Source organism: Oryctolagus cuniculus, chromosome 10 (assembly GCF_051225735.1).
Source record: "Oryctolagus cuniculus isolate XC-2025 breed Fujian yellow rabbit chromosome 10, ASM5122573v1, whole genome shotgun sequence".
Classification (NCBI taxonomy): Eukaryota; Metazoa; Chordata; class Mammalia; order Lagomorpha; family Leporidae; genus Oryctolagus; species Oryctolagus cuniculus.
The window spans coordinates 79,580,001-79,595,244 of record NC_142876.1 but is presented as its reverse complement, the minus strand read 5'-3'; the positions used below and the strand labels follow the sequence as shown (position 1 = coordinate 79,595,244).

Sequence of the window (15,244 nt, the reverse complement as noted above, 5' to 3'; positions counted from 1 at the left end):
TTGGGAATATGTTGCACATTAGAATCAGTCACCAGATAGCTCTGGGCCCCTCAAGTTAAAGGCATCAAGGGCCTGCTGAATGTATGTGCCTCTCCCCCAGCCCTTTTTTTTTTTTTTGGCCAAGAAAGTGAAAATTTATGCAAAACATTACATGTCTACTTTTTATAATTAATTTTCCAATGCCTCACCTATACGTATTTTAATAATTCCTGATTTATAAGATGGTATCTATAATAAAAATTTTCTATTTTCCAATAAATGAAAAGAAGGCAGGTTCACTCCGACAACAGAGTGTCACACAATATCTGCTTGTCAGGCACCAATTTTTACTTCTTACATGTAAGTTAAAGGATAAGGAATTTATAATGCTGCCTGTGAAGGGAACCACTTTTCATACACAAATGTGATCTTTTTTTTTTTCAAAGGGTAATACAACAGTACATTTACATAAACTAATCCAAACAATCTATGTATTTGACAATGGCAAACCTCACACAGACGGCCTATTGTTGGTTTACATCTTGGAGTTCTTTATATTGGCTTGTAGCGCTGCTCTAGCTGTCAAAGGTTTGACTTGGACTCTAAATAAATGGTTATAGAAGTGCTGTGCAGCGATATTGGACTTCTTTGCAAAAGAAAACCTGCTGTGTATGAATTCAAAAGCTATTAATTTTTCAGTCAAAAATATTCGTGCCTATTTCTTTTAATAAAGAAATACTGTGCTGAGCTACTAAGAGATAATGTTGACTAGTGGTAGAGAATTTTCAATAGAGCAGTTAAAAATAAATTTAGTAGGAGGTCCCCTTCAAAGTTATAATTTTCTAGAATGTAAAACACTTTTTTAAAAAATACTAATCAAGACAAACCTTCCTTCCCTGTTCGTTTCCCCTCAGAGCTGCTTTTCCCTGTTTACTGGCTGCTTAACACTGGCCTGTGTGGACTTACAAACATGGTGCTGCTCCCTGCCAACACCCAGCCCCATCGCTTGCCGGGTGCCCTCCTGTGTTTTGCAGTTTCTTGTCTTCAGATGTACCTCTCCTCCTCCCCACAAAGAGCCCCATAATACAAAACATTTCCAACGCCAGAGTGCTGAGTACAACATCTGTTCTATCGTCAACGTGTTTAATCCCTGGAGGAAGGAGATAATCTCGTTCTCTCCCTTGTTGCTAGATGTAGGAACTCAAATCCTTCATCACAGGAAAAACAGGTCTCACCAAAGGCACTGGAAGACCTTCAGAGGGTTCCGTGGTGCGCAGCGCCCTTTGCCATCAGGCGTGCCTGTTCGTGAAGTGAACCACGTCATCTTGGGGTGCCACCACCTTGCTTACCTGGATTCACGTATGGTCCAGTACCCTTCTTCAAAGGAGGGCCTGACAGGAGCAGCACAGGCGACTACTACTGATTCTGTAATACTATACGACCTGGTTCCTTTTTTTTCTTTCTTTCTGGTAGCCTATATATCCAGTCCTACAGCCATTTACTGTGAAATACATGGAAACGAAGACCTCTTTCCTAGTAAAAATGGATGCGCGAAGTGTTTAATGATTTTATGTCCTATATCTCAGTAATGTGTTCTGTTTCAGACATTAATTTTGTCTGCCAACTGCATCTTGGCAGGCTACCATATTTGCTGGGTTAATAGTCTGACTCCGTTTTATTTCTATCACCATAAATCATACATATATGGGTGTATGTTTGCTTTATTTATAGAAAAAAATCAGTCAAAACAGATAAACCAATACTTTGCCATTATGCTGCATCATTGCATATTGATTAAAATTGCCGGTACTAACTATAGATTGTCAACGCTCAATTAATTTTCACACAGTGACTCCAAGCAAAATCAAATAAAGGCAGCGTACCTTTAAATTTTACAAATCTTAAAATCAAGAAGCAAAGCACTGTCTCCATTTTGAATAATCAGCTAAAGCTCCTAGATTTTTAACCAACATAAGAAGATGAGAAATACAACAGTTAAAGAGCTCAATTTATTACAAGGAATGAGGTCTAAGACAGGATTGGGGGTTCAGGTATCAGCCTTCTGCTTTGATATTAATTGCCTGAACTGGAGTGGCATCCTTTAAGGCCTGGTAAAAGGGAATGGGGCAAGAAAGAAGAGAGTCCTAAAAATTAAATGTCATCTCAGTATACCACGTTTGGTCCCCTAACTGTGAAGGGGCAATTTTCACTTCCAGACTCCTTGGCAATCCCTAGATGCTCTCCATAATTTAGCCTCTAGCTATTCTGACAGTATGTATTCCATTTTTTCCTCTGTTACAGTGAAACTGCATTGTTCCTTTCTCCTTTTCTCATACAGCATGGGCTCTTGTCTTACCCAGGCTGAATCGCTGCTTTTCTCTGCTGTGATGTTCTGGCTGCCTTCTCTGCACTCCTACCAGTCACACAGGTTTTCTTTTTCCAGTGAGTTCTCATGACATACTTCAGTACTTTGGTTTAGCACCAGTCATTCCATCCCAAGGAAGAGCCAGCTGCCTGGGCCTCGTGGGCAAGGACCATTTCTGAATCATCCCGCATCTTCCCAGATGCCCAGCTCACGGCCGTCATCACAAAAGGCAACCACCAGAGACCTTCAACACTCAAATACACAAAAGCAGGCTGCCCCCTCCCTGTGCTTGGAGTGAAGAGGCACAAAAGGACTGGATGTTGGTTCTGATTTGCACCCCTTGATGGATGAGTACTTACGGGCTGAGGGGCAGCTTTGGGTTCTGTAGACTTCACGTGCAGGTGGGTCATCATGGCTTGCAGGCGTTCTTTGTCTTTTGCAAGCTAGTAGGAAGAAAATGCTGTTTAATTTCTCTGAATACAGATGCATGACTATTTTAACACCTCAAATGATACATATTCCAACGAACTGTGGCACCATAACACATGACAAAACTCATTTTCATGGCTTCATCATTTTTGAAATCTATACGACCGTTGCCAAACTGCAACTAACTGGAGGTGTAGGTGTGAGATTTCTCAACACAAGATGCAGGAGACTTTAACTGGGAAGTTCTAGACCTGCTGGCACCAAGGAGTTCCATGTAATGTGGACAGCTAAAAGACAAACGTGAATCATGCCTATTAACCAACCTGAAGAAGCCAAAGGAAAATGAGCTAGGTAGCTCAAACTCCTAACTGCATCTGTTGTGGTTGTGGAAGAAAAACCAGACAGATGGATATATTTATGCAAAATTAGCTTCCTCTTTCTCAACAGGTAGGCACCGATTAAGACAGTGCTGGCTAGTGATATCAGCAAGGCAGGAATATGGCTGCAAGAGTGCAAATGAATGGAGAGAATAAGTTCGCTCATTCATTTATTCAATACTTGTATATCTGCTATATGCCATTTTCACTTGAGTAAGTCTCATCACTCTGTAAACACAGTATCTTCTGAAGTCACAGAGACTCTAATTGGATGCACACAGTAGGCTTTCAAGTACTAAGTGGATTCCACATTCTATGCTGTGGATTGTTTTAACATGGTATTTTCAGTAGTTCAAAGCAGCCGGACATAGGAGACATATCATGATTACTTCTGAGAAAGAAGTGAAAAATATACCCTCAGAAGATTAACGTATACTTAAGAGAACAGCTTTGGTATTTAGGAAAAAAGTACAAGAGATAAATTGGTGGAGGGACAGGCGAGGGGGGAGACGGGAAACACATACTGTCTGATTTCAGTACTTTTAAAGATTGTTTGTCCAAAATGATACCTTGGAGTTGAGGAGGGTCACATTTCTTCTGTGTCAAGTTAAATTATCTTAAAATTCAATTAATTTAGTAAGTCTAAGATTATTCCACAATAAAAAATCAAATATGCCTCCACTGTTTTAATACTTCTTAAGGAGAAAGGCGGTCAGGAGTTGGGGTTGGAAGAGAAAAAGAGAAAGGGCAGAAAAGGCGAAGAGAAGCATCTTTCCGCTCATCCCAACTGATGACTCAGTCTCAAGCCCTATCACATTTGATTTCTTTCTTTTTATTCCCTTGTGGTTCAGGGAGGAATAAATTAAGAAAAGGAAAAAAAAAATAAAGCCTTACAGTGTTAGCATTTATCTTTCCACAAACAGGAAATGAAAACGATACCATATTAGGAGCCACTCTGTGTTATTCATCCTCTGTTCTTTAGTAAGTTATTGAACAGCCAAACTAAAAGATTTCTCTGAACACATAATGCTAAAGGAATTTAGTGTCCCAAAGTGTCTTGGACAATTAAAACCTTGGGAATGGCATTTTTCTACAGTTATTTGTTTTTTTTTTTTTTTTATACAAGTTTTTTTTTATACAAGTGTCCTAAGCTTTCTGGTGTCAAAACAAAAATATTCTTAGATTTCAGAAAAAGGTTTTGCTTTAAAAAAATCCTCAGGCAGAAGGAATGGAGGCATATATGTTGCTCTCTATTTAAAAACAAGAAGTAATCTGCCATGTGAACAACCCAAATTAAAGGGTGAGAGGTGACATTTACTGAAGAGTCTGCTGAATATTAATTGTGACTTAATTTGGGGAAAAACAGTATTTATGTAGCAATTGCAGACGAAGTTTGGTAAAAGACAAATCCCAATTCCTAGCATCAAAATTGATCATTTTCTCCATGTTCCCTTTAAAGGTCTGTCAGGATGACCTACTTTTCAGTTCAAGGTGGACACAGCACACTGCAAACACACACCTAGGATGTGTAAACACAGCCACATCCATCACCTTCTGGGGTAACTGCCATAAGTAACATTCTCTTATTCTCCCAGCAGAACATTCCTTAGAATTCATCATCCATCCTGAGAATTATCCAGGAGTCTCAATTTTACCATTCTAGTTCTGCTTTTCTACAAGATGGTCAAGGTGACATAAAAAAGGCAAAAATCCAACTTTTTGGTTACAGCAAGTCAACAGTAATATCATATTTCTCAGATGAGTTTTAAACTGTTAATCAATTACACCTCTAATACAAGCAGTTTTAACAATTACGGGGGGGCGGGGTGGAGGATTGGGAGAGGGAATCTTGCCAAATTTACTTTCTGTGTTTTTAGCGCCCCCCCCCCCAAAAAAAGGCTAAACATTCACACCCTTTGAAACCACATCCTCTCTCCACAACGGCTGTCTTGCATTTGTAATACTCACTGGCCCTTCAGAAAGCATTCAGCTTCTTGATTACTTTTAATGCCATCATTACATGAGCTCACCACCCCCATCCATATTCACGGCATCATTTCATTATTAGAATATGAGAATACCAACATTTAATATGAGCAAGTGTATTCCAGCACTCCCTCCCACATTGTGAATCCCGTGAAAAGCAGAGAGAGGCGGACTGAGGAATTCAGTCCAAAGGTCAAGTAAAAATTTGGTAGGTAAATGAAACAACATTTTATGCGGTGATAGCAACGCAGAATGACTCTGTAAAAGCTTTCCTGGTGAGTATGAAATGAGTATCTGGGATAAAAGGAAGAACAACAGGCTCCACATTAGGAGGAGCTGCCTGTGCAGGGACTGCTTTAATTACTGAGTTCCTTCACCCATTCTGCAGTATGATAGCAGAGTGAAAACAGTTAAAGACGTGGGCACCGCAGTCACACTGGGCTGTGTTCGGATTCGGGCTCCGTGACTCTGGGCACGTCATGTAACGGACCTTTTCAGCATTCAGTTTCTCCTCAATATGGAGTAACCATCTCAGCAGTCTGCAGGGCTTTCCTGACGAGGAGATGCGCACTTGCACACGACAGGCTTAGCATGGCAGCCCGTGCTCCACCAGCGCGCAACACATCTGTTCTTGTTTGTTGAGCCTGGCTCACTTCTGCTGACCGACTCTACGGTTGGAATGTGGCTCCATGTTAACACGGGTGCCATGGAGTTTCCAGTTAGGCTAACTAGGAAGAAAAATACTTTTCATGTTTTAAAGGATGGAGGAGAAAGCATAGGGAAGATGGTGTATCTCTCTCAGTTCTTCCTGTATTTTCCCCTCAGCCTGGGCAGCCGTGTCTCCCCCTTGGCTGATATAGGTCATCCCCTCTTCTATTAGCCGTGGCTTCAAATTAGGTTTCAGAAGTCCAGGCTGCGAAGGATCAGAACTTGTGCACTGCTCCGGACTCACTGATAACTGCCGAAGGCTAGGAGCTCCACTCAATATCTTCAAAGATAAAAACTAAGAAGATTAAACTCATTCTTTTAGCAGGAAAAAGGGAACGAGCTTTTGGGTTCATTTAACATCATCATTTTATATGCTGTCAGAAGGACTAATCATTTTAAGGCCAATTTGGTGGTTCCCACTCATGAGAAACAACATTCTGCTAAAACAAATGGTTTTTCTATGTGTGCAGATGCTAGAATTACTGATGTCAGACGAGAAGAAGGGGCCGAGCCCCTCATCTGATGCTTCAGGAGCAATGAGGGTCGTGGCTCTTTGAAGTCCCCTGGTTTTGTTTCTAAGACTTATAGTAGAAGAAACCGAGGCCCACAGGGTGGACACGTCGGAGGGCCTGGAGCCAGGAAAGGGAGGACGTGGACCAGAAGCCTGCCTGCATGATGCTTGCTCCGATTTTCCCACACTGGATCACCTTGGATAAAAAGCGAGACCAGATTTGCCTCCCCTGCCAACCACTGAACTCCTGAGGCAGAACCTCAGGAAAAAGGTGGGGGATATGTAGTTTCAACAGGCATTCAACTTAGGAGTAGGCCAATCTGGATACTTCCAATACAGCAACATCCCACATTTATCCACCAAGAGCCTCACCTAAGCTTGCTAACGCTCAAGTTTGGTTTTGTAGACAGTGATGATCCAAACAGACCGGCTTGACTCAGAGTGTATTTAGTTACGCAGGCAAGATATGACCAGCTACACAGGTCCTCTAATGCACATCTGATCTAAAGAAGAAAACCAGCCAGTGGGGGGGAGGGGGGAGGGACAAGGGGCGCCACAACTGGAAGGAAGGAACAGAACTGACATTCTTCTACCAAACTGAGCATTTGGTTATTTTTGACCCATTTTATCAAACTATGGTAATGCACACGCTTTCACGATCTAGCCCCAGTGAAAGCTTTTAAAGGATTTCTTTACCACCACTGCGGCATTCAGGTGGTGGGCAATCTATGGCTCATTTCATCCCAGTGGAAGAATTTCCCTACTTTCATTGTGCTCTGTCACCATCTTAACATTCCTCACATGTTGTTATTAAAGACTCTCTTGACATTTAAAGCAGACGCACACTAATACTCAGTCATAGTCTAGGAATTCTAATGCTCCCAGAGTTAGGCAGGATTTTAAATTATGAACAATAAGTGTCTTGGTTTTCAAAGGAGGACGTGCAAGTGAGAAACCTAGAGCCTCTCTCTTCTTTTTCTTGGCTCCAGGCTCAAAGCAGTGGCAATGGAAGCCACGCTGCTGCCATGAGGACCTCTCCTTTCCCAGCATGCCCAGAGTCAGGAGGCGCTGCGAGGCCGCCGCTGTGAGGAACTGTCCTGGCGATTGCCTCGAATGGGGTTAGAAAGGTTCAAAAGGGGATACATTACAGATAATATATTTGCTGAAGCCTAGCAAGCTGGTGTGATTACAAATAGCACCACTAATGGCAGAGTAATCACATGTAGAGTCCGTACAGTAATTGATTTGTGTTAGGATTAATGCCTCCCTGTGCTACTGACGCGGGTGCACTTTTCTTCCTGCTGACATTCCCTGAGCTTACAGTTCCTGGTGTAGAGGATGCAGAAAACTTCGGAGCGATCCTAGAAGCACGGGCCAGGGATTGCTCGGAAGAGAGCTCCATGAGGCTGGCAGGGGCTTGGCCGCACCATGCAGGGTAGAAAACCAGCAATTCACAGGTTTATGCTTAGAACCCTCGCTGGTGGGAGCAGACAACAACCCGCTGTGTACAGACCGTGCTGCGGCGTCCTCCGGTAGAAGGAGCACAGGCTACCAAGGCTGGGTTAGCCTCCAGTATTCACCACTGGGTTTCAACAAATGAATCTAAGCCTTGCTTTCTTTCTCTGTAAGGTGGGACGGGGTAGGGGCACTGGAAATTACTTTGTTGACTCTAAGAGGCCAGTGATTGTTAAGATCACTGTAGATTTACTAATACCTTTTGCAGGTAACAAGAAGAAACATAACATCATGCATGCTCATTAAATTTGACACATAAACATTCCCAACTGTCACATTTTTCTTTTTAGAACTGACTCTTAGAATCATGGAAACGGGGCTGTCTCTACTCACAGAGGGCTGGTGAGGAAGGGTTTGATGCAGTTGGGGTACCCTGGCATGCAGTAGGAGCTCAATAAAGAGCTATGCAAATGGTGCTTGAGCTCCAAGATGACATAATTACAAGCAGACTATGGGCATCCAACAGTGTTCTTCTATAGCCAGTGGATTAAAACTGATGGTTATTGGAGACAAACTCATCCCAGTTTGCCCAGAACTTTTCCAGTTCTGTAGCTGAAAATCTTGAGTCCCAGGAATCTTCTCAGTCCCAGGCAAGCCCGGGTGGTTGATCAGATAAAAGAATTTTTGAAAACCAGTCTGTTTTTCTGCTCTCTGGGAAAATTCTAAAGAGGCTCCCTTGCCTTGGAATGTCCTTACCAACAGCCCTTTCCACCACCACCACCTCCATAAAGTCCCCCTCCCTTTGAGCAACACAGCCTGCGGGGAAGCTGGAGTGTATGCTGGTCTTACCCTATCTACTAGGTTGCAAGTCACTGGAGGAAAAAAAAAAGCCACTTTCCTTGTCTATATCCAGGGATTTCAATACAGGAGGAGCCTGATAAAGACTGGCTGACTGGAGTAAAATTATTAAAAATAAAAAGTACACACCTTTCTACTCCCATCTCTTTCCTAACAGGTCTGCTCTCAAGGTTTTTGGCATATTTTCCCCTTGCCTGCTTTGAAAATTCACTTTAAAGGGTCTTCAGGCTGAGATGTCATAGGAAGCCTGCTCTCCCAACCAGGGTTTCTTCTTCTCTTTCATTCTAAACACATATTTATCCACCAGAGAGGATAGATAACAATTCAGCAATGCCACATGGCCGTAAAATGGATTGAAACCAAAATACTTGGGCAGAAAAGTGCACTTATGTCACTATTAACTCAGCTTTCTAAGAGAAATAACTTCTGTCATGCTTTTTTCTTCTCAGAACAGAATTGTGGTCCAGCCACCGCGACATTCTGAGATATCCCATGCACAGCCTACAGGCTGAGTGCCCCATCAGCGGGTTCAGCTGAGCGAAGCCAGGGAACCTGAAGCGGTGTGGACTGCAGTCTCCAGGCCCCACACCCGTGCTTCAGGCACTTTCCCCATGCCCAGAAACAGTCCCGGCCATGGCAGCTGAGGTGGGCAATCTGTACTCTCATCACGTCTCTGTCCTGGTGGGGACAGAGGCAAGAATGTCCATTTCATGACCTAGATAAGACCATGTACATTTCATCATGGTGCCCTTCCTTCCCTCCAAGTCATACTCAATTCTTAGTCCGCACACGATTCCAAAAGAATCTGTCAAAAGAGAATCTCTAGTAGATAAAATATTAAAATATATTCCCTGATCTCAAAACTGCCATATCCTTGACCCAGATGATTGCTGTGGCATCTGTCTTGCTGCTGTTGGATGTCTACGTATACAGTGTGAGGAGCTCACACAACATCTTGGGTTTTATAATGTCAGGCTTCCCAGTAATAGGGTTAACCTCCATCTAGAACGTAAAGAAACCCTCACTGCCATTTTAATAACAAAATAGAGTAGGAGATACTTTAAAAAGGCAGAATGCCCGCTTTGATGTCATCCTGACTCCTTTTCCCTCTCAAAGAGATCAGTCAAAAACGGCAACATGGGTTGAGACCGGCATTGTGGCATAGCAGGGTAAGCTACCACCTGCAATGCTGGCATCCCAAATGGGCACAGTTCATGTCCCTGTTGCTCCACTTCTAATCCAGTTTCCCTAGTAATGCACCTGGGAAAACAGAGGAAAATGGCCCAAATGCTTGGGCTCTCGCACCCACATGGGAGACCTGGAAGAGGCTCTGGGCTCCTGGCTTCAGCCTGGAACAGCCCCAGCCATTGCGGCCATTTGGAAAGTGAACCAGTGGATGGAAGATTGATTCTCCTTTTCTCTCTCTCTCTCCCTTTGACTTTCAAATTTAAAAAGAGCAACATGAGAATGGAATTAAGCATTGCTTCTCTGTTAAACTGTAAATAAGCACTCCACTGTTAAGAAAACAGCATGTATTTTTATATCTTCCAACCATTTAAAAAATATAGGTATATTTTGCTCTTTTCTTTTAACTGATATGTCTATCAAGACTTTGATTTGGGAATGAAGTCATAGTTTAAATACATGGGGATAGACAGCTCTCCTGCACTTCACTGGTCAGACAGATCTAAGCCAGACTCTGAAACCCATCATTTTGATTTCTGCTTGAAATCTCACCATTAGAATCTTAAAGGCTTTTTAGTTTGATTCAAGAACAGTGTTATACAGACAGCTCTATGAAGGGAAATATCTCTACCTACTATCCCTAGGGCTAATAATGATTATTATTGTTTTTAAATGCATCTAATTATTTAGAGAGGTTTGAATGATAGACCAGAGACACCAGGGCCTTCCATCTGGGCCGAGGAAGGCCTCTGAGGCTTTGACTCAATGCAGACTACAAAGGTACACAGGACAGCACTCATGTGACCTTCACCATCTCTGGCCACTTGCTGAGCTGACTGACCGTATCCTGTGAATTCTGCTGTTGAATCTTGTTAGGATGACCATCCGTTTAAATATAACGTACCGCCATCAATGCATTCTCTAAGTCCAATTTGAGTTTATTGGGTTTGTTTGTTTACAATGGGTGCCTCAGCCAGATACAAATACCAGAGGCTTAAGTAACTCTACAGAGAGAGAGAGAGTGGCCTTGAGTCTGGGGTTGATTCCTCCTCCTACTCTAATACAGGGGTCACCCCTGGGGAACTATGCAAACGTTAAATGCTCTTTCCTTATCAAATTCAAGTTAATCAATGGTAATTTGGAAGCATCCACTGAGACACTTGGAGGTTCAGGAATTTCCTGGACTAGGAAATGCCTACTTTAAGGGACAAAGAAGTCATCCCTGGGTCAGTCAATGGGCAGGACATCCCTTCCAGAGGAGGTATCCCCCAGTCTGTGCTGAGTGAATGGGGGACCATGGCCAAGGAAAATGCTAACAGAAAGGCTGAGCCCAAGTACATCACTTTCTCAGTATTTTTGCTACTCTGCGAACCTGATTCCCCCAATACCTCGGTTTTTATGGGCTCAATGCCAGTCAGTTAAGTAAATTAAAAAGTACATTTCCGGCTGGCGCCGCAGCTCACTAGGCTAATCCTCCGCCTTGCAGCGCCGGCACATCGGGTTCTAGTCCCGGTTGCCCCTCTTCCAGGCCAGCTCTCTGCCATGGCCTGGGAGTACAGTGGAGGATGGCCCAAGTGCTTGGGCCCTGCACCCCATGGGAGACCAGGAGAAGCACCTGGCTCCTGCCTTCGGATCAGTGCAGTGCGCCAGCCGCAGCGCACCAGCCGTGGCGGCCACTGGAGGGTGAACCAACAGCAAAAGGAAGACCTTTCTGTCTCTCTCTAACTCTGTCAAAAAAAATTTTTTTAAAAATTAAAAAAAAGTACATTTCCAGGTATAGGTGCATGAAATGGGCAAACGTGATGGCACAATTGTGGAAATACTGAACTTCAGAGAAACAGGAAGCCTAAGAAGAAATCTAGCTAGCTCTGAGTAGGACTGCACCAGGTCCCCAGAGCCCTCCAATGTGCTAGGTCTGCAACCCAAAGACTCTCCAACCAGCCCTTGACAAGTGCTCCTCCTAACTCTACCTCAGGGAAAGAGTTCTTGAAATACTAATAAGGGTTCACTGTTTGCTGTGTATTTCATATAATTGAATTAAATAACTAATAAATGAAATGTATTTTGATTTTACCCCTTTCTAGAATCGAAATCTTCTCTTGAGTACATTTCTGAGGTTGTCAAGAATCCTCTGGTGTCAGCCAGCACCACCCAATGAATGGACAGTACCCCTGGAAGATTATTTTGTCATCTACTTTTGTTTCTAGAATGTGTAAGAACCAGGAGGGCAGCCCTATCTGTGTTAATCACTGTTGTACTTCCTAATGGCTCCAGCAAGGTCCCTGCTATTTAACTGCTTCTTGTTCATGTTTGCTAAACGAATGAGCAGGTGGAGAGATGTGAACGAACATCTCTTAGCCAGCTTTCTGTGGCCCCCAAGATTGGCACGCACTTGTCATGTGAAGCTGCTTTTGGGAAACCTGATCAGTGTGGTGACTGGACTGGTATAATACACCAAGGTTAGGAAAGCAGTTACAGAGAGGCGGGCAGAACTTCGGGTTGCCAGGAACCTGAGGAAACAAGCTGCTAATAATGTGATGCAAGCTGTTTTCTTCCGAACCTCTGGACCAGGGGTCGCCTGGCAAAACGTCTTTGCTGAGGGCCAGATCGCAAACATTTTCAGCCTTGCAGACCACACTAATTCTGTTGTAATTACTTAACTGTACTATTGTGGCAGCCATAGATGAGAGATAAATGAATGGGGTCTAGGTATGGCTATGTTGCAATACAACTTTCTGTACAGCACTGAAATATGAATACCAAAAAATTGTCATCAGTCATGAATTTGATTTCTTTTTCCTCTCATTTAAAATGTAAAACTTTTAAAACTTTTTCTTAGCTCATGAGATTTGTCCCAAGGATAGTAGTCTGCGAATCCCTGCTCTTGGCAAACAGTATGCCATTCTAACAACTCTCTCAAATTGGAAGAAACTGAATCTGGCAGAAATAGCCTGTTCCCTTTTCCATTAAAGTAAAATCCCAGGCAAAAAAATATTAATAGGAACATCACAGATAATGACCAGATCATAATGGCTGGCCATATCATCTTTTATTTCTATCTCAAGTTAAAACAAAACAAAAACCAGCTGTTCATTTGATTTAGGGCTGGAAGATGAAAGTAAATCAAAGAATAAATGAAATCTACAAATAATCCAAAGAAACCTCATAACACTTTATACTACTTCTAAGCCACACCCACCAAAAAATACTCAAGTTGCTAAGAGATGACCACTTGCCTTACTCAGATATAACCCCTTTGCTACTCCTGATCTCTCCTTACAGAGAGTAAAGACTAATGACACAGATTCTCAGATCCTGAGTCTTTAACAGTGGCCCCACACTCCAATTTGTAGTCTGCAATGTCTACCTGAGCAAACCATGACAACTCTGATGAATAACTTAATTTCTTAGCCCAATGGCTAAGAATTTAATTTTATCAAATAAATAAAATTCACATTGTAAATATCACCACCAACACATTCAAATTCATATAGTAACACTCATTTTCTGTTGAATCCAGTTTTTCAAAGGCTTACTGTGCTTTAATCACATGTGAACTTGGAGGGTCAGTTAAATTTTTTTCTACCCTTCATAAACATGTTAAATTTAAAGATACTCCCAAAGACTCATAAAAAGTTGGAAATTTTATGATGTGCCCTTTGCTTGTATAAATATCTTGCAGTTCTAATAAGTTTATATCCATAGTTTGAATGAAAAAATATTAACTAGCTGCAGAAAATAACTTTTGAGAAAAATCCTACTAAAAATGTAATTTGTCATGTAAGATGATAACTAATTAAAAAAAATCCTTTCTATCCCGAGAAGTCACAACAAAAAGTTTAAGTGTGTTTGGGCTGATTTTTCTCTGCAACTATTTGAAGCTGTAAATGACTTAACTCAGTAAAATTCCAAATGTAATTATCTTCTGTACTTAGCCTAGGGCTCTCCATATATCTCAGCATTGCTGTCTTGCATACAAAATAGGCTTTCCAATGGCTGGTAACAATATAATGTACAACATTGTTTTAATTTCCCCTAGTCTGCTAACCTCTTGCCTACACTAAACCAGCCAGAGGAAGAAGCCATAGTGAGTCATCAAGCACTCAAAAGCATTTTGGAACTCGGTTGCATAAATGGGGTTTGCAAGGTCAGGCTTTTGCAATTGTAAATTTGAATAATCTCCATGTCTGACCCAATTTTTACTTTTTGAAGCTAATTTTCTATTAATTATACTAAGAACAGTATTATCATTGAAATATGGTGGTTCATCAACAAGTTATCCCCGGAAGTAAAATCCACATTAAAAATGTCCCCATCACTTGCAGTTGTGATTCTGCAGGGAAAATCTGCACAAGTTTATTTTTCCTAGTAGAAAAATACATTCCACATAGCCCAATGGATTTTCAAATACCAGATCATATATATATATATATATATTATATACACACACACACTCCATGTATTACATATATTTATTTGAATATGTGTATTGAAAATGTGTGCAGTAACTCTCAATTATTCTCACTGATAGAAAAGGGGTCAAAGAAAAATGAGAAATAAACCCTCATAAAACTTCTATTGTAACTTGGAAAATGTGCTTTTGTGTGTGCTCACTCGCCCAGGCTCACTCGCTCTTTCTCTCTGCATTCACATTCATTCTCTCTCAATCTCTCTCTCCCTGGCTTGTCTTCCTAGCTCCAGTTTCGCAGTATTAGCAACTTCAGGGACTTACCACCACCACCACCACCAGTTCACCAGAAAGCGAAAAGGAGGAGAGAGAAGGGAGGGGGAGTGAGAGAGAGATGGAAAAGCTGAAAGTGGTAACTGAGAATTGGCTGCAAACACAGACGAGCCCAGAACTTCGGAACATCTGAGCAGCACTTCCAAAGGAGTGAACCGAGGCTGAACTTGCCCGGAGAGTTAACAAAATTAAAAGGAAATAAAGGACACCACCAGATATTGGACCTTCCATTCAATAATGAGTGCACAGGAACTCATTACAGAACACTACAGAGATCTCGAATTGGAGGAATACTGAGGTAATATTAAAAATAAATTTGGTTTTACCTGTAGCTCTAACTGCTGTACAACCTGCATTTGTACTCTACATTGGGCTGTACTTCTATCGTCCAGCGCATGCTCACTGTTGAGATGTCTGCAACAATACATAGAAAATCATTAAGTGAAATGGAGAAACAAAAAGTAAAATATAAGTTACTAGGATGCTTAAGCACAAACGAGGTAGTGAGTCGAGTCCCCCGCAGATAGTTTAGTGGGTGGCCTGGCCTGCCCCTTCCAGCCCCCACCATTGGATCCTGACATCCCCATAGAGGTTGGCACATTGTCATCACCAAAGTAAAAGTCTTCCAGGGAGAAGTTCTGCAGGGCCTC

General features: G+C 42.1%; 1 protein-coding gene across 31 annotated transcripts in view; it reads right to left on the bottom strand.

Annotated features, from left to right (window-relative positions):
* The window catches only part of FOXP1 (forkhead box P1), a 465,689-nt gene that overhangs the window by 28,757 nt on the left and 421,688 nt on the right, over positions 1 to 15,244 (bottom strand). For 30 of the 31 annotated variants that reach the window (XM_070050577.2, XM_051852212.3, XM_089305428.1 and 27 more), the window contains 2 exons: positions 14,921 to 15,008; positions 2,704 to 2,787 (listed from right to left, as the gene is read on the bottom strand). In XM_070050577.2, the coding sequence (XP_069906678.1) occupies positions 2,704 to 2,787; positions 14,921 to 15,008 (172 nt within the window). Of the gene's footprint in view, positions 1 to 1,425; positions 2,088 to 2,703; positions 2,788 to 14,920; positions 15,009 to 15,244 lie in introns of those variants that run through there. The other variant, XM_089305436.1, reaches the window with a different exon arrangement.